Raw genomic sequence first — 21,588 nt, forward strand, 5'->3', positions numbered from 1 at the left:
GGCCTACGGTGAAAAACACTTTTTATCAAATGCACAAAGCTTTAATCACTTGCTTTTATTCAAAATATAAGGAAAACCCGACGCGAGAATCCGCATCTTATCCCCTCGCCTAGCTTATGATCCTTATCTGCACAGGCTTATCCTTCTTTTATTCAAAATATAAGGAAAAAACACATCAGCCATTATCCCCTCGCCTTGCTTTGTCGTAAGCTTATGTTTTTCTTGTTCACTTAAGGGTTAATGGATGGTACAATGTACTCTTGTATCATCATTAACATGTACAATTTAAGTTATCTTTTACTAGGTTTTCTTTTCCTGACATGTAAAATTCCCATGGAGCACATCATGTAAGAACAAATACCAAAGAAATCACAATCAACAATATTGGCGATATAGTTTTAACATGTTACACACATCGAACGCAAATTGTACAACTAAAACAAAACTTTAGGACTATGTCTTAGAACCCTAGTTGTCAACTGATTCTATGAATTCTACCAAAAAAAAAAAAAAAAAAACTGATTCTATGAATTTAATGGGCGTAACCGATGACCATGTGATATAAGTGTTCCTATGACACCACCTTGACTAATCTTTGGGAAAACTTATATACATTTGCCTCAAGGAGGCATGAGACCTTGACCTCTTAATAAGGTGCTTGCCTTTGCTAGTTGAACCAACCCCTTGAGGTTTTGTCTTAGAGTTTTTTTGTCATCAACTAAAGCTGCAACATAGTTGATTGGGTCTAGCTGTTTAAAAGAGTCCAAATCATCTGGAAGTGTTGTTCAGCCGTCGGGGTGGGAGAGGTAATATACACTTAAAACCCTGATACTAAATCTTGACAAGCATAAAAACCTGAGTGTGGACCATGTACTCCCTTCACATCATTTTTTTTTTTTTTTTTTTTTTTTGGGCTTTTGAGCAAAGCCCAAGTCAATTTAAGAAAGGTCAGATTGGATTTGGGCCCATGTCTCTGGCATGGGCAAAAATTAAACTCGGCCAAGAACAGATCGAAGCCTGGGACGATTGAACCCACGCCAACAGGGAGAGAATACATCCCGTAATTTAACAAAAGGCCAGCGAGAACCGTCGTTCCCACTGCAAGTCTGCAACTAGATTCCTCCACAAAAACTCTGTCACCGCCGGTCTACCGGCAACACACCCCCTCCACCGTCACTACCACCACCACCACCACCACCACCACCATTGTCAACTTTTATTTTCTGCATTTCTTAAAACTGGATCAGATGTGTCTTCAATAAGCAATCGTTGCAGGGGAAGCATAGAAAAGAAGAGAAAGATGAAGCCATCAAGTTCGAATCAGATGTCGGAGCAGTTTCAGTCAGTTCTTCCCGCTCCGGTGGAAAACAGTTTCCAGATCATCGGTTCACAACCAAACCCTAATCATCATAATTCGGATCCGTTTCCTGCTTCCACCCCAAACCCTAATTTGGGTCTACCAGACTCACTTTCAATCCCCAGAAAGCGAAAGCGAGGTAGGGTTACTCGGAAGCCTTCCTCTCTCGTCTTCCATAACCCTGCGTTCCCGCCATTTTCCCTTCTCAATGGCAACAACTTCAACGGTAATAACGAACTCGTTTCTTATTCTTCTTCTTCTTCTTCATCTGCTAACGTCAAACCCTTGCCCACTGCTGTGGTGGAGAACTCGACGGCTTCTCAAGCGCCTTCTGTCGCTCCAGATATCTCGGAGGAGATCATCTTCATTAACAAAGAAGCGACCGCTGAAGCTCTCATCGCTCTTTCCGCGGGTTTCCCCGCCGATTCGCTGACCGACGAGGAAATCGAAGCTGGCGTCGTCTCTGTCATCGGAGGGATTGAACAGGTTAATTACATACTAATCCGGAACCATATCCTTGCTAGATGGAGAGAAAACGTGACTAATTGGCTCACTAAAGAGTCCCTCTCCGGTGCTATACCTCAGCACTGTGATACCCTTCTAAATTCTGCTTATAACTACTTGCTTTCTCATGGATATATCAATTTTGGGGTCGCTCCGACCATCAAAGAGAAGATTCCGGCAGCTGCGACCAAGCCAAATGTGATTGTCATTGGAGCTGGGCTGGCTGGTTTGGCCGCTGCTAGGCAGTTAATGGCGTTTGGGTTTAAGGTGATTATCTTGGAGGGCAGGAAACGAGCGGGTGGCCGTGTCTACACCAAGAAAATGGAGGGCAGTAACAGAAGCGCCGCTGCAGAATTAGGGGGTAGTGTATTGACTGGTACACTTGGGAACCCACTTGGGATTTTAGCGAAACAGCTTTCGTACCCGATGCATAAGGTGAGGGATAAGTGCCCGCTTTATAGTCCAGATGGAAAACCAGTTGATCCTGACATTGATTCCAAGGTGGAGACAGCATTCAATAGGCTCTTGGACCATGCAAGCAAACTTAGGCAGTTGATGGGGGAGGTTTCCGTGGATGTCTCCTTGGGTGCAGCGTTGGATATCTTTCAGGAGGTCTATGGTGATACAGTGAATGCAGAAGAGATGAATTTGTTCCATTGGCATCTTGCGAACCTGGAGTATGCCAATGCTGGTTTGCTCTCAAAGCTCTCATTCGCTTTTTGGGACCAAGACGACCCTTATGATATGGGAGGAGATCACTGTTTCTTGCCAGGAGGAAACGGGAGGCTGGTTCAGGCATTGGTTGAGAACTTGAACATTCTTTACGAGAAAACGGTCCATACGATCCGATATGGAAGCGAAGGTGTGCAGGTCGTCGCAGGGCCCCAGGTGTTTGAAGGAGATATGGCGCTTTGCACGGTTCCGCTGGGGGTGCTTAAGAATGGTTCAATCAAGTTCATTCCTGAACTGCCTCAGAGGAAGCTTGACGGGATAAAGAGGTTAGGATTTGGGTTGTTAAACAAGGTGGCAATGTTGTTTCCCCATGTGTTTTGGGGTAATGATCTTGATACGTTTGGGCATCTTTCGGAGGATCCCAGTCGTCGGGGAGAATTTTTTCTGTTCTACAGCTATGCCACTGTGGCTGGTGGTCCTGTCTTGATTGCTTTAGTTGCTGGAGAAGCCGCTCTCAAGTTTGAAAGCATGGCCCCAACCGATGCTGTAACCCGTGTTCTTCAAATCCTCAAGGGTATGCGTCTTATTTTATCTTCAACTCAGGAATGATTATGATGGATTAGTATTGACACTTGAATGGAATGTGATGCATACAGGTATTTACGAGCCTCAGGGAATTGATGTGCCAGAGCCCATTCAAACTGTCTGCACAAGGTGGGGTAGCGATCCCTTCAGTTTAGGCTCATATTCAAATGTAGCAGTGGGAGCCTCAGGAGATGACTATGACATCTTGGCAGAAAATGTTGGAGATGGGAGGCTCTTCTTTGCAGGGGAGGCCACAACTAGGCGATACCCTGCGACCATGCATGGGGCATTCCTTAGCGGTTTAAGGGAAGCTGCAAGTATGGCCAACCATGCCAATGCTCGATCCTTGCAAATCAAAATTGAGAGGAGCCCTTCTAAGGACGCTCAGTCTTGTGCCAGCTTACTTGCTGATTTATTCAGAGAACCTGATTTAGAATTTGGAAGCTTTGCTGTTATTTTTGGACCCATATCTGATATCAAATCCATGGCCATAATGAGAGTCATGTTTAGTGGACCTAGGAAGAAGAACAATGAAGGATCAAAGCCTGATCAACAGCACTCGAACAAGCTGCTTTTTCAGCAGCTTCAGTCACATTTTAATCAACAGCAACAGCTTCATGTATACACATTGTTATCAACTCAGCAGGTGCTTGAACTGAGAGAAGTGAGGGGAGGAGATGAGGCGAGATTAAATTTCCTAAGTGAAAAACTTGGAGTGAAATTGGTGGGCAGGAGAGGTTTGGGATCGGCTGCAGATTCTGTTATTGCTGCTATAAAGGCTGAGAGGGGAAACCGTAGACCCCCTTCAACTTCTCGAGCTCTCAAATCAGGTGGGTTTGTTACTAACTTATCTGAACTGTTAAGGGTTGTTTTGACAAATATTTGTATGGATGAAGGCCTGAAATAATATTCATTGGCTCCTTCTGTAGGAACACCAAAGCAGAAAGCCAGTTCTTCCAAGCTTGCATTGGTCAGGTGCGAATAGAAAATTTTCTTTTTTTGGTAGAAAGAAAATTTTCTCATAGGGGTCAATTAATTGATATCATCTTGTACTGATTAATTATATTGTATCATCTCAGAAGGGCTAAAGTAGTGACTGGTAGCAGTAACTCAGCTCGACCTCCGGCTCGACCTCCACTTCCAGCTCTAGTTCGAATGCCAGCTCCAGCTCCGGCCCCATCTCAGGCCACAGCTATAGCCTCGTCCCCATCCACAGCCATGGCCATTGTCTCGGTCCCAGCTCCGGCCCCATCCCTGTCCCTAGCTCCAGCACCGGCTCGACCTCCAGTTCCAACACCAGCTCGAATGCCTGCTCCAGCCCAGTCTACTGCTCCAGTGCTGGCCCCATTCCAGGCCACAGCTGTGGCCTCAGCCTCATCCATGGCCACGGCCCCAGCTCCGGTCCTTTCCCGGTCCCCGGCTCTAGCACTGACTCAACCTCCAGTTCCAATTTCAGCTTTATCACCAGCTCTAGCTCCAGCCCTGGCCTCAGCTCCAGCTCCAGCCCCATCCCAGGCCACAACTACAGCCTTGTCCCCAGCCCCGTCCCTGGCCACAGCTCCGGCTCTGTCCCGGGCCCCATCCCTGGCCACAGCTCCGGCTCTGTCCCGGGCCCCATCCCTGGCCACAGCTCCGGCTCTGTCCCGGGCCCCATCCCTGGCCTCATCCCTGGCTCTGTCCCAGGCGCTGCCCCTAACCCTGTCCCCAGCTCCTTCCCCATCCGTATAGCCACAGCTCCAGCCCTATCCCAAGCTTCGTCCCCTAACCCTGTACCCAGCTCCTTCCCCATCCCTAGCCACAGCTCCAGCCCCGCCCCTAGCCCATCCCCACCCCTAGCCACGGCTCCTGCCCTGTCCCCAGCTCCTTCCCCACCCCTAGCCACGGGTCCAGCCCTGTCCCCAGCTCCTTCCCCACCCCTAGCCACGGCTCCAGCCCTGTCCCCAGCTCCTTCCCCATCCCTAGCCATGGCCTCAGACCCGTCCCCATCCCCGGCCACGGCCTCAGACCCGTATCCATCCCCAGCCACGGCCTTAGACCCATCCCCATCCCTGGCCATGTCTCTGGCCCCAGAACCAGCTCCAGTTCTGGCTCCAACTCCAGCTCAAGCTTCCACAGCTCCAGCCCTGTCCCAGGATTTGGTTTTGGCCCCACCTCCGGCTTCGGTATCAGTTCCAGCTCCACCTGAAGCTTCCAGCTGAAACATGGTAGATGGTAATCATAAATCAAACAATTACGTAACTACATTTATCTGGGTATGAGCAACTTTGATCTGAATTGAATCTTAAGTGTTTTATGTTTCTTTATATACTTTGGTTTTAAATCAAAATTTTTTCTTTCCAGAAGGCAAGACTATATTGCTACTAAAGTTTTGAGGTTGGACTCTGCTATTTTCAAATTGAATTGCAAAGATGAGGCGGCTGTGCAGTTGGTTGGAACAGTGTACATGGTAGCAAAGTTGCAGAGGGCTTAGGTTGTTGTAGGGTAAAAGTAATACTGGAACTGTGTAGATGTGTGTTAAAGAAGGTTTAAGTTCTTATAGGGTGAACTAATAAGCATCTTACTGATGCTTAAAATTAGATAGGCATTTGTACATTTAATTAATCTTCATTTTGTGTTTCTTAAGTAATATGAAATGTAATACCTTCTGATTTTACTCACCAAATACATATTATCAGTCTTTGTTAGTATGAAATTGATTAAATTGTACAGAAAAAATTGCATGGGCTGATGGGCACGATACAGAGGGGAATTGGGGTTGTATGGTAATTTGCTCATTTCTTGTTTCTGGTGTTTTTTTCTTTTTTCTTTTTTTAATTTTTGGAACAGAAACAGGTGAAATCTTGCATCACAATCCCCCTTTTTTCTCTCTTTCTTTTGAAGCAGACAAGGCATTGGGCATACTTTTGAACCCCATTTGTGTTTCTCCAGAAATGGCATGTTTCTCATGGAAACGCAGAGGAACAGCAGCGCAAATTGGGGGCAATCGAGTCTTTCGACTCTTAAAATATAACCTCTCAAGTTTCATTCCCTTGCTCTCGACCTTTCTCCCACGAAGACGACAACCTGCAAAGGTGTGCCTCGATTGGACCTGTAAAGCTGTGAAGGTATGATGTTTTGCTCCCTCCCTCTCTTCTTTTTCCAGTCTTTAGTAGCCTGCTACTGTTAAAGACTTGATTTCGAGGTTTCTAGGGGCTGCTTCAGTCTTTCGTCATTTCTTTCTTTTTCAGAAATTTGTTAGTTCTCAGACAAATTGAACAGAGATATGAACTCAAAGTTATTCGATCTGTCAATCCTGTCATTTTGACTGGCTCTGTGGTGGATTCTTGAGGGATTTGTCCTTTGTTGGTCTTGACTGTCGTCAGGAGTCATGCTTCCCAACATGGTCTCCAAGGCAACCACTGTTGATGTTATTTGCAGTGGTGAAGGCATTAACAGTGATGGTTTTGTACAACTAGAGGACATAGACAACCCTACTGGCCAATGGGATTGTACGGCCCTGATGCTCCTTCTCCCTACAATCCTCTGCAGGTCCGTCAACTATCTATGATGTCCTTTTTGCTTTCCATCGATCACTCAATTGAATTGCAGTTTTATGGTATTATGATTTGCATCTATTAGAATGATTCAATTGAGTTGCAGCTTTATGGTATTCTGGTTTGCATGTGTTAGAATGATACAATCTGGAAGTCCTTTTCTTATGTTTCTTAGTCTAGCCTAGTGAATTTGTGTGAAATTGGAATTGCAAACCAAGTTCTTTGAGATATTTGCATCTCCTTTTACAAGGAGGGGCTCATTGCTTAAGGTCTTGATACTTATTAATAGAATTACTGCTACTACAACAACAACAACAATAAGCTTTGTCCCAACTAAATGGGGCTGACTACATGGATTCTTGCCTTCCAATCAGTTTTGTTTGAAGCCATGTTAGATATAAGGCCTAGACTATGCATATCCTTTCTCACCACTTCTTTTAAGGTTATTTGGTTATCTTAGGTTTGCCCTAGCTCTTCTAGTTCCTTTAATTTGGATTATATCATTTCTCTATACATGGGCATTTATAAGTTTGCGTTGAACGTGGTCGTACCACCTTAAACGACTTTCTTGAAGTTTATCACTTATGGGAGCAATTCCAAGACTAACTTTAATAGGACCATTCTTTATTTTATCCTTTTTAGTTTTACCACTCATCAATCTTAGCATCCCGATTTCTGCTACACTGAGTTTTATCTATATGATTCTTTTTAACAACCCAACACTCTGCACCGTACATCATAGTTGGTTGAATGACGGTCCTATAGAAACATTGATGGAATACATTGATCACACAAGACCCCCTCTACTTCATCCACCCTAACATCATCCTCTATATCACCTTATGATTGAACTTAGGTACCTAAAATAATCACTTTGAGGAATATCTTTATTATCAAATTTCACCACCTCATCGTCTGTCTAATCATGACTAAAGTTACATACTAGATATTCTGTCTTTGTTCTACTTAGTTTAAAAGCCTCTTGATTCCAAAGCTGCTCACCATGATTCTAACTTGGTATTAATCCCCATTTGAGTCTCATTTATCAACACAATATTATCAGCAAAAAGCATACATCAGCAGACCTTGTCTTGAATGTCTTTGGTTAATGCATTCATTACAATTGCAAATAAATATGGGCTTAAAGTTGATCCTTGATGTATCCCAACTGAAATTGGGAATTCGTTATTTTGTCCCCCCACTTTTCTAGTTCCTTCAATCTGGATTTATTAATAGAATTACTATAATCTCTTTTTCTATTTGGGTTCAACATGTATGTATGTCCAGGATCCCTGGGACAACCTTAGACTTTCAGATTTGGGTATTCCTTTGAGTGCTATTTCGAATCTCTGATATACAAAACGCAAATGCCTACCTGTTTATCCATAGTTTGGACAAATATGTATGCTATTCCCATCCCTTCTCAACTGTATCAAAACGTAGCAATAGTTCTTTAGGTTTATGGTTTGGTGCCAATTAATCATGAATATGACCATGGCCCAGATAATTCTGTGATGAAATAACCTTAAGACCACGTTTTGGAAATTCAATTGACACTGCTGATGTTCCTTGTATTCCTGGTGAACACTTTTAATTTTCTAAGCTAGGACAAAACCCACCTAGTTAAAAGAAACACGAAAGCTAGTTTATATTTCAGTATGTTTTATGTGTTATTGATTTATTGGAAGTATTATAATTTAACAATCCTCAAGCGAGGACGTTCAAAGCTTTGCTGCATTCACTAAGGAGGACCAGAAATATTGAAGGCTTTGATATTCTCAAAAAATGGAAAGTATACAGAGGTTAGTAGCTACAAATCTCCACAGCCAATTACATATGCATAGGATACAGAAGGAAGCATCATCCAACCGGGTACAATCCACAGTAGGAATAAAACAGTAATAAATCCGATCACCGTTCAAAATCTCACTCCTTTGTGGGGTCTGAATATTTACATTGGGAATTCAAGCTCCACTCAATCTCTTTACAGATTCTCTCTCCTTACACACTTATTTCCCTATATTTCCCTCTTCTCTCACTTTCTCTATAGTTCTGTTTCAACGACGTGCAATTGGACATCTCAAGCCACCCAAATTCTCAAGCTTTTCTATGTAGGAAGGTTTCTTGTTGGTTGCAACATCAGGAAGTTTTGCTCGCAGACCTAATCATCATCATTGTCTTTACAATTTTTGTCCTGGTTCTCTGATGAATCTTTCTTGTTGCTCAGTTTCAACTTGATCCAAATGCCAACCCGTGAAGTCAATTAATGTCATTGAGGTAGGTGTCAATCCTCATGTCTCGTTTGATTTCTTAAGAGATGAAACTAGACAACATGAGGTAAGACTGCTTAATTCATCCCCTTCCCCTCTCTGTAAGTCATTCCATCTCATACTTAATTAATCAACTAGCCTTGATTTGTTGGATTAATCTCAGTGGGACATCACGTCAACTGGAGGTCCAGCTGATTCAATTGCAAACTTGGCCAATGGACAGGACCACGGTAACGCAGTGACTCTTCAGGTATGTTCTCTGTAACTACCGGCATGCTTCTAATCTTAATTAGCTGACGCAACTTGCTATGCTAAATCCTAAATTAAGCCATTTAATTTAAATCCAGGCAACAAAATCAAAAGACAATAGTATGTGGATACTCCAAGATGGTTGCACAAATGCTCTTGAATCAATGGTTGTCTATTCTCCAGTGGATGTTACAGGTGTGCATTCAGTGATGACAGGATGCCATGTTAGCAACATTGCTATTTTGCCTTCAGGTTTTTCAATTCTTCCAGATGGGCTTGAGACAGTGCCACTCGTGTTCACTTCTAAGCCAGAAGAGAAGACAACGGAAGGGGGATCATTGCTCACTGTAGCACCTCAAATCCAAGCAAAGAGCTCTCCTTCAGCCAAACTATGGAGTCGGTAGAAACTGTTACTATTATTTCATGTACATTTGTAACATGGTTCAACTTCAATGACAAATTAATCGTACATCTATTATTTCTGTTCACAATTTCTGACGTACTTTTTAAAGTTGAAGTATGACAATTCACAATTTCTGACATACTTTTTTAAGTTGAAGTGTGACAATTCTTTTTGAGATGGTTGGCTGATCTCAACAAAGGATTAAAGACTTTTGATGCCTGATGTCTTGTATTTGGCATCTGAGCCAAAGACAATCATATGATGAAATCCACAATACTTGAATATGCATGTAGTGGTCGAGCAGCTCTTCTCTTAGATGTTTTGAGTTAATAATGGTCCCTATTTGACAGATTCTACTTGTTCTTGGAACCCGAAATATATGCTAGTCCAGTCCAGTATCACATTTAAATCACCAGGGTAGTACTACTAGTTAGGGCTGGATCCGTATTGTCTGCAACTAGAAGGGTGTGAAATGAAATTTAGGTTTAAACTTAAATTTGAATTTTTAAATTATCCAATGATGTTGGATACCCAAAGGCACTTGGCATGCCATTCTTGCTTTGGTTTTAAATCGACACATCTATAGTTGTAGACGATATAATCCGCTGTGGACTTCATACAGGTTTTACGAAAAGGTATTGTTGAAGGAGAAAGTGATTTTATTTGATTAATCTTTAAATTGGATTTTACATATTGGACATTTACCAATTACACCTTGTAGCAGGTCAAACTACATACATCTTTTTATGTTACAAAATTTTATTTAATTAATTAGTGTGTAACCATATTTTATGTAATTTATAATGTGTTTATTTTTTGATTTTTAAGTCGACAAGCTGGAAACACAATTTCCAGCATGGCTCGGCAGGTGGCATTTATTGCAAGTCTGATTGGTTTATGCAGTTAAGAAGAACATGGTTGCAAAAACTCAGCCCAACCAGACCCTGTTGCAGCCCTATATCTTTACACATCTTTCTTTTCCCATAATAATAACTGTTTGTATTGCAGGTCGACAAGCTGGAAACACAATTTCCAGCATGGCTCGGCAGGTGGCAAGCAAGCAATGGTTAGCATTAAGAGACGGCAAAAAGCCCAACATTCAGTTTTTTACATAGAACTCCAATATTTCAATTTAAAATCTCAGATTTATTTTTTTTAAGTACAAGGGCACTTTTATATATATATATATATACATAAAAACATTACATATGTTGTGATAAGAGGTAAACTCATGACTTTTTCACTAAGAGGTGTAAGTCTTTCTATTAGAAGTAATTTTGCATTGACCAAAAAATTTTCTAATTAACTATGACTCTCCGACTTTTCAAAAGGACTTACCGAATTAATTTTTGAAGATAACGTTTTCTCCTATCCAATTCAAGGACTGTACATGCTCACTCGTAGTATCATACAACTTGTACCTCAATGCATTAATGTGCTTGTCATGGGTTGGTGATCTATACTATGATGGGTATTTAGAAAACACATTAATTCCATTACTCTCTTTTTTCTTTGTATTAAACAATTATAATGACTCTTGGAGATTATGATAACGAGATGTCTCTAGAAATTATGTTCTACTTGTATGGTCCTATCAAGTGCTGATAATTCATGTTATTTGGTATTAAGAATTTAATCGTGCATACGGTAATTAAGGGTGTTTTATTATCATGTTATTTGGTATTAAGAATTTAATCGTGTATACGGTAATTAAAGGTAAAAATAAAACACCAGAAACTATTTTTGCAATATAATCATTTAAATGCGTTTGTATAAGCTAAAATAGATTTCCCATGAACTTTTAGGTCTTAATCTAATGTAAAACCACCAAAAATGACACCAAAAAACATTGCAGAAAAATTCCACATTTCGACAAAATCTCTCCAGAGTTTTGCCATTTCGATCATTTTGGCAGAACCAAAATACAAAAAGAAGAAAAAAAATTTGAACCTTAATTATGAATTCAACTCTGTCAAACCTTGCTGTCTAATTAAATATTAGAAACATCAGAATGCAAAATGACACGCCGAGAGACGTTGCAAAAAGATTCCTTACTTGATCGAAATGCTGAAATTTAGGCGAGATTTTGCCCATCTTGCTAGCTGAAATACCAAAAGAAAACCAAATCTTGAACCTTAATTATGAACTCAACTCAGTCAAAACTTCTTGTCTAATTAAATATTAGAAACATACATAAGAATACAAAATGATACAGATGCAACTCTCGTGAACTTTTTAAGTTATTTTCACGTCTCGTAGAAGTCGTGCTGCCATAGATCCAAATCTCCTTGCTTCCCAGTCGCTAAGCTTTTCATTTTTGTGAACCTCAACTGTTTGCAAGTCTCCATTAGTTGCTGTAGTACTGCTATCTTCTAGTTCCTCTACCTCACTAGAGCTCTCACCCTTCTCTTCAGTTGCATCCCCGGCTTCAGTTCTAACCTCACTACTGTTCCCATGAAACAACTGGGCTGTGTTCTCTGGCGATCCTAGTCCAGGCTTAAACCCCATCATAAAAAGTTGGATACTGGCATGTTGATACTTACTATCCATCTGCAAAGACAAACTTATATATTTAAGGAAGATGAATATCTATCTGTAAATTGACCAAAAATGCATTTTGGGTTCTGGCCAACTACCTTTGCCTTTGGGATAGTTTTCACGTCAAAGTTGTTCTTCCACATCTGAAGCATTTGTTCGTGGACAGTTGTAGACCGAATCTCATATCCCAACTGAACAACAATTTCCACTGACAAATGAGTGCATCTGTTCATATGCTTCTCTAAGTTCACAAAACAAAATTTTAAACGAAGGATTACCAGGATTGTGGTTTTTGGTCCAGATAATGATAATATGGTCTTCAAAAGCGGTTCCAGCAGATGCTCAGCGTAAACCTTAAAATCCATAACTGAACAATCAATTTTTTGGCCAGGAGAACATACTAATTATCAAAAACACAATTGTACAAAGAGTACAGCCAGTGAAATTTCTGACCACAATGGGGGGGGAGAGAAGAAACATAAGACAACCTAAGTCAAAAGACAAACAACCCTAATGTCAAAGACCATCAAGGAAATGGCAAAGCAATTGTAGATCCAAGAAAGAAACTAGCAAGGAAAACTCAAACTGCTTCTAAAAGAATTAATGTAAAACACAGAAGAAACACTTATCTCCGATCGAACGGGAGACTGCGTCGGTTTAGCTGGGGCCCCTTTGGTCCACTTCCATAGTTATTCTCTAGTTTGATTATATGGCTTTGGGCCTCTTGTGTTGTGTAACCAATTTGCTATTATTGTTGCCCTTAAATAGTTGCTTGGCTGCCCTTAAATAGTTGCTTGGCTCGATGTCGTTTAGTTTACTTCTTAGTTTGGCTTTGGGCCACTTATGCTTGTGCAACTAGTTTGCTTTAATTGTTGCTATTAGATAATTGCTAGGCTCATTGCCTCTTAGGTTGTTTGTTAGTTGAGGCCTCTTTTTCGCTTTGTTTGGGCTCTGTCCCTTGTGCTCTTGTATTTTCTTTTATTCTCTTTGTTAATGAATTATTTAATCATCAAAAAAATAAAAATAAAACACCCTAAGTCAAAAGACAAGAACAACCCTAGTGTCGAAGACCATCAAGGAAATGGCAAAGCAATTGTAGATCCAAGATAGAAACTAGCAAGGACAACTCAAACTGTTTCTAAAAGAATTAATGTAAAACACAAACGAGAAGTTTACTGTCTTTCTGACCATGTGGAATACAAACATTAAAAAATATATAATATAAATAAATAGTAGTTTACTCTCTTGTGGTTTTAATTTATTTAAAATTGTGAAATGTGTGGTTCAAGGATTAGAAGAGGGGGATCCCTGAGATTTTGGGGTTAGGGTTTTGAGAATGATTTCCCTAAAATTAAGGGCTGCCCAGAATCTTCCAGAAAACAAGTCTAATTTAATGGGGGGTGTTTTGGACCTGGTTTTAAGGCTCACAAGGGTTAGGTCAAGGCCTAGAGGGATTCAGCCAGGCTTCAGGTGAACGGGCTGTGGGCTTCAGACTTAGAACCTTGCTGTAAAATAGCTTCAGATCTGGAGTTTAACAATAGGGTTTGGAAACTAGGGTATTAGGGTTCTATTAGGTGGAGAATGGGGCTGCTGTTGCTGTTTTATAATTTCAGACTTAGCCTAAGTGGCTTAGGCTTAACTAGAGGTTTCCCACTTGAATGGGGACTCTTAGGGCAGTCAACTAGGGTTAGGATTTTGAAGGGAAAGTAGAATAGGTGTAGGAGATGCTAATCCTAAGTGCAGTTGGAAGGTGATTGAGGGGTCAGGTTGAACTAGGGTTTAGGCCTAGTGGTTGAAGATGACTCGCAGAAATTTAATGAAGAAGATGAAGTGCAGAATTTTTAGAGGTGTTAGGGTGTTAGGTTTTAGATGGAATTAAGGGTAGGGATGGGATGATGTGTAATATGCGATCCAATTGGGAGGGAAAGGGAAGGCAAGTGGGTGGAAATTAGAGACCTAACAGGGGAGGGATGCTATGCTGCTGATGGGAAGAAGAGACAGAGAGGGAGGGCCAAATGGGTTGGTGAATGGAGGGGGGTGTCGCAGGGGGAGAGGGCCTAGGGAGTATCGTAGGGAGTGAGGGAGAGGTGCTGGGTGATGGGTTTTGGGGGAGGTTGCGGCCAGGTTAAGGCAGCAAGGGCGGAGGGGAAATAGGGGTGTGCAGGGACAGGGGAGGGGCTGGGGGTGAAGAGGAAGGGGGCTGGGGGTGTAAACTTACTGGATGAAGCTGCTGTTGAGGATGAATTGTTGCTGGAACTTGAAGATGTACTGCTGTAGTTGAAAGAACTAAAATCCACCGTGGCCCTCCCAAAGAGAACCACGACTTGTTTTCCCACAAGCAATAATCAAATTTTATTAATCTAGACTTCTCACTTACAAGTTACAAAGAAAGAATAGGCCTTAGTTTATAGCCCCCTAAAAGAACTTGACATTACATGGGATTCCTTTATAGATTAGGATTCCACAACATAATCTCAACCATTGAAATAAAATCTAAACATCCAAAGGTCCCCAATGGACACACACTGAAATAAAAGTTTAAATAACTTAAAAACTCTAATAAAATACATGTTAAATTCTTATTTACTTAAAACTCTAATTGTCACATGTGCTAGAGTTTTAAAGAACTAAGGACTCAACTTCTAACTCAACCATCAACTCAAAACAAAACTTCCGAACCAAACTGGAATTAACTGGAATTATATTCCAGCAACTAATTAGGGCTGAAAATGCCCAAATTACCCCTCTTAGAGGGTTCAGCCAGCCTAGGGAGGCCTCTTAGGGGCATCTTGTGGGCCCTACAAGGGTTTTGAGCAGGGGCAAAATCGTGGTCACATCAATCCCATGACCTAGTCCGGACACAACAATCCAGAGTCCTTATCAATGGGATAAATAGTAACTGCTACATGAAATTTCAGTCTAAAATAGCTCTACCATTAGCAGGATTTTTCAGCTCCATTTCAATTAGTCATAGAAAAGGAACACCAATCTCCTAAGTTAGCTCTACTGCAGTTCTTTTATCATGGACACAACAATCCATAGTCCTTATCAATGGGATAAATAGTAACTGCTACATGAAATTTCAGTCTAAAATAGCTCTACCATTAGCAGGATTTTTCAGCTCCATTCCAATTAGTCATAGAAAAGGAACAGCAATCTCCTAAGTTAGCTCTACTGCAGTTCTTTTATCATGGATTACAGGCCTAACAAAAGTCTTCAAAATGCCTCAAGATTTAGCTACTTCAACACCAAAATTAGACCTTATTAACTTCTATCTTCCTAATTTCAGATTTATAGCCCAAAGTATTGTACTTATTATTTAGGAAGTACTGACACAACCTATCTACATGCTTACTAAATAAACACCTGCAAAGTTTAATAAAAATTCAAGATGGATGCACTAATTTCACACCTAGACACGTACTAGTTTTGAATATGCTAACATATACACCAAACAATAATATGCTAACATATACACCAAACAATACCAATAACATCTGTGGATGGGTTTCAATATGCAAAGGACAAATATTTGTGCATTTATCAAGTAGCTTAACTACTATTTGAATTATAATTCTCTGGTCTAGGTGTAACTATCATCCCCAAAATGGAAAAATGAAATTCTAACAGAAATGCTGATAATTTTCTCAAGACGTCACCTCCTGACGAGCAAGTTATTGAAAGCATATATAAGACCAGTCTTAAAAGTGGGGCACTGGGCCTAGGAAGTCACGAAGATCCTGCATATTCCAGGTCATCCAAGCACAAAGCATATTGCATGACCATGCAAAACATGGTCACTGCCCGGAACAATGACATGAGACTAGGATGGAGCCAAACAATTGTATAGAACACAGTTACAGTTCAGGTAGAAAGAGGATATGGAACTCATGCAATGAACTTACAACATCAGTACCAATAACATAATCAAATGGAGGATCAACAGCCTTTATATGGTCTTTGTTTCCCCAGTCCAACTCCATAACTTGAATCGAACCAATTGATGCTACACAGCAAAAGGACTTCAATGTCAGATCAATGCCATGACATTCAGTACAAAGCATTTCCAACAGCACAGATAGCTACATACTTCCACAGTTGAATCTAGTTGTAAACTTGGCTACCCTTAAAAACCCAGTCCATGGAAAATATGAAACTATTAAGCACCGGATGAGAGAAAATTATGATTGGTCTCAAAGATTCAGTTTTGCTAAAGCTTTGCCAAAATAGTTTCAATCTCAAGCAGAATAATGGAGAAAAAGAAACTTGCACATAGAACTACAAGTTAAGATGCAGATGAAAAGCTGCATTGTACACCTATATCCGGGTTTGTCTGCATGACCCTTGAAGTGTTCCGCTGGATGTTCTTCATTAGTAAAGGCAAGACATCAACTTGATCTGTTGAAATAACATCACATCCTAGCAATGCCATGCCTGAAAAGGAAAACCACATTGTCATCCATATGGAACCATGTCAATTAAACTTGAAACTTTTTCAAGCTAAGGATATGAAAGGAATCAAACAATAGGAAGTAAATTGAACATGCTTCTGAAAAACTATTAAGTATAATGAACATACTCCAATCTGAAAACACATAGACATGATCACATGAAAGTCACTTAAAAGTAATGAAATGACAAAGAAGCTAACCAAATCCTGCCACTCCACAACCAGCTCCAAGTTCTAGAACACGTTTCCCCTTCAATTTAGCCGGGCAAAACCTACCTTTCCTGGAATTCTTTTCCTGAGTAATTGAAAGCAGATAATGGTAAGGGGAATGGTGCTAGATCACTCTACATAATTTATAATTTCAACTTCCTCAGCTCAGAAGATTTGAATGTTAGCTGATAAAGAATATTAAAAGGTAAATTTCCCAACATATGAACAGAACAAAATGAAATTGACCTAATGCTATGATAAATTACACAGCAATTACCAAAAGAACAATATTAGGTACAATCCCAGCCAGATTTCCCAACTTTAGTTAGTTTCATGAGCACAGAGGATTTTATATTCCACAATACCACAGACGAACAAAACAAGAAATTTAATATTGACTAACATCCTTAAAGAATTAGAGACAGTACCAGAAATTTGGCAAATACAACTGATGAATCCCATACTGTAGTTCCCAAATGTTTGGAATTAGGGTCCTGCCACCAATGACATCAAACATTATAAAACGCATGAAACTGATGGAGTCAGGGATAAACATATGACGTAAAGGAAGAGCAACTTAATATGCAAAAAAGATACATTCCTATTAGCAGCATCACCTGGAACTGTCATTCTAAGAGATTACATGCAGTATAATATTAAGGAGGACATAGACTATAAACAAAACACAATTTCTAACCAAAATAACATTAAAACTAATTACAGATAATAGTCACAATATCATTATCAAAGTACCTGGTTAGCTACCTGTTAAGAAGGAAGTGTTCTGCAAATATACTGCATAACACATTAAAAGAATCACATTATGGAAACTCAAGTTGAATGCATGCTATGCTTCAGAACTTAACTATATCAAAAGGGCTTCCTCCTCCACTTTGTAATAGTTTTTGATTAGTGGAGTTAGAAATTGTTTGCACTTGTGACACTCCCTCAGTGATATACAAACCCATGTTTGCTGGAACTAAGATAAGCCAATATTCGCTTTGTAGAAATTCCGCAGATCATTCATTTTGTATTTTACATACGTACGGAACAAAAAGGGAAACGAATTTGTACCTGAGAAAACTGTAATTGATGGCCCAGAATCTCAAGCATAATTGCAGAAGTAGTTGGGGAATTTAACCTAGAAAGCCATATTGAACATGTCTTCATCAAAACAATTAGAAAAACGGATAGCGGAAAGGATTTCAGGTCTGACTAAGCAAAATATAGGATGGGCGGGTTAGGATTCAGTTGAGAGATATCAAATAGATAATGTAACATTTGAAGATTCAGGAAGAATATTACCTGTCAGCATCCATTGCAAACAAATTGCAAGTTGCAGTTCTAAGTTGAGAAGACTGTGAAGGAATCTCCTAATCGACCTGGAACTCACGCTAATTCGAATTGTTAACCCCAGTTACTTTTCGTAGTTCCTTTCTGAAATCCGAAAAACCCCGAGTCGAATGTCTCGTATTTCGTGACTCGTCGGATTTCTGTGGATCACCCGAAAGGTTTCTCGTATTCGTACCGGACCCGATATGGAACGGGTTCTTTTCGCCCTTTTTCACGTAGTCCTTTTTAGGTCTATAAAATAATATTTTCTAATAAAAAAATTGCATAGTCAGTTATTCTAGACTGAAAATATGTGCCCCCTCTCAAAAGTTTAAGTTTTTTTTTTTTTTTTTTATTAGCATTTGTTAAATGCAAAAATCCCAATAAGGAGATAACGCTCATTTTGCATTTTATGATGATGGCTTGGAATCGAGTTGGCATCTTTTTCTCAATTGCAACTGGATTAATGAGTTTATGCATTGTTTTCATTTATAACTCTTGAATGGATAAACATATGTAGAGATGGGTATTGTCACTTTGTCTTTTTTTTGGTAAATAAGAAATTTATTTATTATAAGGTGAAACTTCTTTTACAGCCTAGACCTAGTAAATCAAACAAAAGAAACCAACAAAGATGTGGGGGTGGGGAAGTTATAGTGAGAAAGGCATATGGGAGAGAGCACTTTCCTAAGCTAGAGCATCTGCCACCATGTTAGCCTCATGAAGAACATGCCTGAAGGATATAGATTCGAATGAGGCCGAGAGATGTAAGATATTTGCTATAATTGGGAAGACCTTCCAAGGAGCTTCATCTTGATTGTTTTTCAAGATACTAATGAGAGCTTGGTTGTTAAACTCTACTTCAATCTTAGGCAATTTAAAATCAATAGCCCACAATATAACTTGTCTGAGTGCCAAAGCTTCATCAGTAAGGATGTCCTGAGCTTCAATTCTCCGACCAAAGCAGAAGAGCATATGTCCCCGATGATCTCTTGCAATTCCTCCATAGCCAACAACCCTTTTGTCTTTAAAAAGGGATCCATCAACATTCAATTTAATGTGGGAAGGAGTTGGAGCCACCCATTTAATATGGTTGCTAGAGTTATGACTTTGCACTTTCTTGGGATTCTAGATATAGAAATGAAGGTCTTTCCAAATCTGAAATTTCACCTGTGAAAGAAAGAGTCTCTCAGTTGAATCATATTGACTGGTATAGGCTTTCCACATTAACCATAATGCTGTTAAATTTGCAATCACTATCTCAGTAGCCATCCCTTCATGCCATTGATTCACTAACTATATCACTTTCTCCATCAAGGTCCCTTGAATGTTCATTAAGGAGTGTAAGCATCCCAAACTATGGGCCGGGCCCGAGTTGGTCGGTGTTGATTGCTCCTCTCCCGTGGGCGTGGAACATCCATCCTCTTTGATTAATAAGGGGGGCCTTTGTGCCTTCCATGAAATGACGGCTCTTGGATTGGGCCTTTCCATATCTTTTCCAAATGTTGCTGGTGTTGAGACAAGATGAGTTCTTGGCCCCTGGCTCGTTCCGGTGTGGTCCCCAATCTCGTCTTTGTCTGTGGGTGCTGTATCTTTTTATTAGATTGGTTGGCCCCCCGCGTATTTCTATTCCAGGTGTTGCGTGGGTCTGGTGGCCACTTTTTTGGGGCGTAGCATGGATAACATCCTAAGTCTGTGTTTGGTCCGTTTCGTCCATTGTCGTTTCCATCCCCCTTGCCCATGATTCCCTTTCTTTCAAATCTCGCCCAATATTTTGTCTCCAACCCCATGTCGTGGTTTGGGGAGACATCTAGGCGTTGTGCGTTTCTTCGCATCATTGCCCCCCGCGTTGCGTTTTGATATTCCCTGCCTTTCGAGACAGGGCGGGTTGCATGGTGGCGGGTTGGCCCGTTCGTTTTGGAGAGCAAATAGTATTCTAATCTATAGTGTGAACCTGTTGCTTTTCTCCATTGGACCAAAAGAAGCTTCTCATCTTTTTTTTTCTACAGAGTTCCTATTATAGATGACGGCAGTCGAAAGCAAGACATGTAATGTGAGGGTAGAGCAGTGAGAGTTGACTTTATTAAGACTGTCTTTCCAGGAGATGCTAAGTTTGTCACTTTGTCACTTGATATGATCATTTGCTACTCCATTTGGATAATGTGTAATGAGGTTATTTTCTCAAATAAAGAACCTAATCCAGCTTGAATCTTGGACTATGTGAATTCATTGTCTAGAGATATGAAGTTGACCCTCATAATTGAATGGAAATATAGACATCCAATTGGATTACGTAGCCAATACAATTTGTGTTTGTCAAGCTTTGGCAGACATTGAGGAGTCCAACAATGCAATCTTAGTGTGTGCAAGGGTGGTCTGAGCTACAAAGAATCATACAGGATGGACTTGGGGCCGATTCATTCAAGGCTCTTTTCAATTCATCTCAATGGGGTACTTGGATGGTAGTGCTTCAAAACCCTAGTCTCTCCTAAATCCGTGAAAGGCCTTAACTATGACACCCTAATTTCGCCAAGCTGGAAAGCAACACTGAGAACATTTACCGGTCCTCTCCCAAACCAAACCAAGATCAAGTTGTTGCATGCTCTCGCTCATCACAAGAACCAAGCACAACAAACCAACAAGGTTAGACCAATAATAATAACAAATATTTGAAGGCAAAAAAGAAAACTTGTTGTTTAGGAGTGCTATGTTAGCATTGTCATATCAGCCTCCATTAGTTTTGATGATAATAAACATGAATTACTAATGACTATATTTATTGAATTGTATATAGCTAATTCAATATGAGAGCAAGTGGATCAAATCTAACTCAGTGTCAAATGCCTAAGTCAAGGCCAAGACCAAGCTAAAATGGATATGAAGTCTAAGTCAACATGAACATAAAGTATAAGAAAATTCAACAATATCAACTTAAGCTCAAGCAAGAAGACTAAGCAAATCAGGACCTATGACACGTCCTTGCACATACAAATGTTATTGTACTCATTTGCATCAAAACCATGTGTATCTTTTTATTAGATAGACTTAGGACATGTTAAGAGAGTGTATGAAGACACAGGGTTAGTTAGAAAACCTTGAAAACCCTTAAATCCCTTGACTATGCCTCGAGCTTCAAACGAAGCTCCATTTGGTCACAAAAGCTAAGACGGAGATCCATCTGACCAGACGGACATCTGTCTGATTAAAAAGGCCCCAACTATATTTTAAATGAGAAGAATGTCACAAGTTACAACCTTAGTTTTCTTCCTTGATAAACCCAAGTTGTAGGTAAAGCCTATCTCATTTTTTAGGGTTTTTTTTTCTTTCATACATTGAGGTGTGTGCGTGTGTGTTTCTTTTTTTTCTTTTCTTTTTTTTTGGGTGGACGGTAGTTTCCAAAAAGGGCCAAAGGTGATTATAGTAGGGTGAAGGAAGAAGATAGGTGAATGTGAAATCTCTTCACCCACTTAATGAAGAGTTGGAAC

General features: G+C 40.3%; 3 protein-coding genes across 4 annotated transcripts; 2 read left to right on the top strand and 1 right to left on the bottom strand.

Moving 5' to 3' along the window:
• Positions 1-988: 988 nt before the first annotated feature.
• Positions 989-4,928, top strand: FLD (protein FLOWERING locus D-like protein). The gene is made up of 4 exons (XM_089150016.1): positions 989-3,107; positions 3,190-3,948; positions 4,048-4,093; positions 4,198-4,928. The coding sequence occupies exons 1-4, from the start codon at positions 1,301-1,303 to the stop codon at positions 4,844-4,846; spliced, it is 3,261 nt and encodes a 1,086-aa protein (XP_089006142.1). The 5' UTR covers positions 989-1,300; the 3' UTR covers positions 4,847-4,928.
• Positions 4,929-5,463: 535 nt separating this feature from the next.
• On the top strand, positions 5,464-10,069 carry LOC149021840 (homeobox-leucine zipper protein GLABRA 2-like). Its single transcript, XM_089150017.1, has 4 exons — positions 5,464-6,222; positions 6,346-6,646; positions 9,085-9,171; positions 9,269-10,069. Exons 2-4 carry the CDS (start codon positions 6,599-6,601, stop codon positions 9,572-9,574), a joined length of 441 nt encoding a protein of 146 aa, XP_089006143.1. The 5' UTR covers positions 5,464-6,222; positions 6,346-6,598; the 3' UTR covers positions 9,575-10,069.
• Positions 10,070-11,416: 1,347 nt separating this feature from the next.
• LOC149021841 (S-adenosyl-L-methionine-dependent methyltransferases superfamily protein) lies at positions 11,417-18,191 on the bottom strand. Of its 2 annotated transcripts, XM_089150019.1 has the most exons (9): positions 18,077-18,191; positions 17,846-17,912; positions 17,200-17,265; positions 16,763-16,856; positions 16,429-16,545; positions 16,017-16,117; positions 12,390-12,464; positions 12,210-12,302; positions 11,419-12,123 (listed from the first exon to the last, which is right to left on the bottom strand). In XM_089150019.1, the coding sequence occupies exons 1-9, from the start codon at positions 18,088-18,090 to the stop codon at positions 11,809-11,811; spliced, it is 942 nt and encodes a 313-aa protein (XP_089006145.1). In that variant the 5' UTR covers positions 18,091-18,191; the 3' UTR covers positions 11,419-11,808. The 2 variants fall into 2 exon arrangements, with proteins under 2 accessions (XP_089006144.1, XP_089006145.1); XM_089150018.1 differs by lacking the exon at positions 18,077-18,191 and having other exon boundaries at positions 11,417-12,123; positions 17,846-18,069.
• Positions 18,192-21,588: the final 3,397 nt, after the last annotated feature.

The sequence above is a fragment of the Hakea prostrata genome, chromosome 3, assembly GCF_041222555.1.
Source record: "Hakea prostrata isolate BN-2017 chromosome 3, UWA_Hpros_2, whole genome shotgun sequence".
NCBI lineage: Eukaryota > Viridiplantae > Streptophyta > Magnoliopsida > Proteales > Proteaceae > Hakea > Hakea prostrata.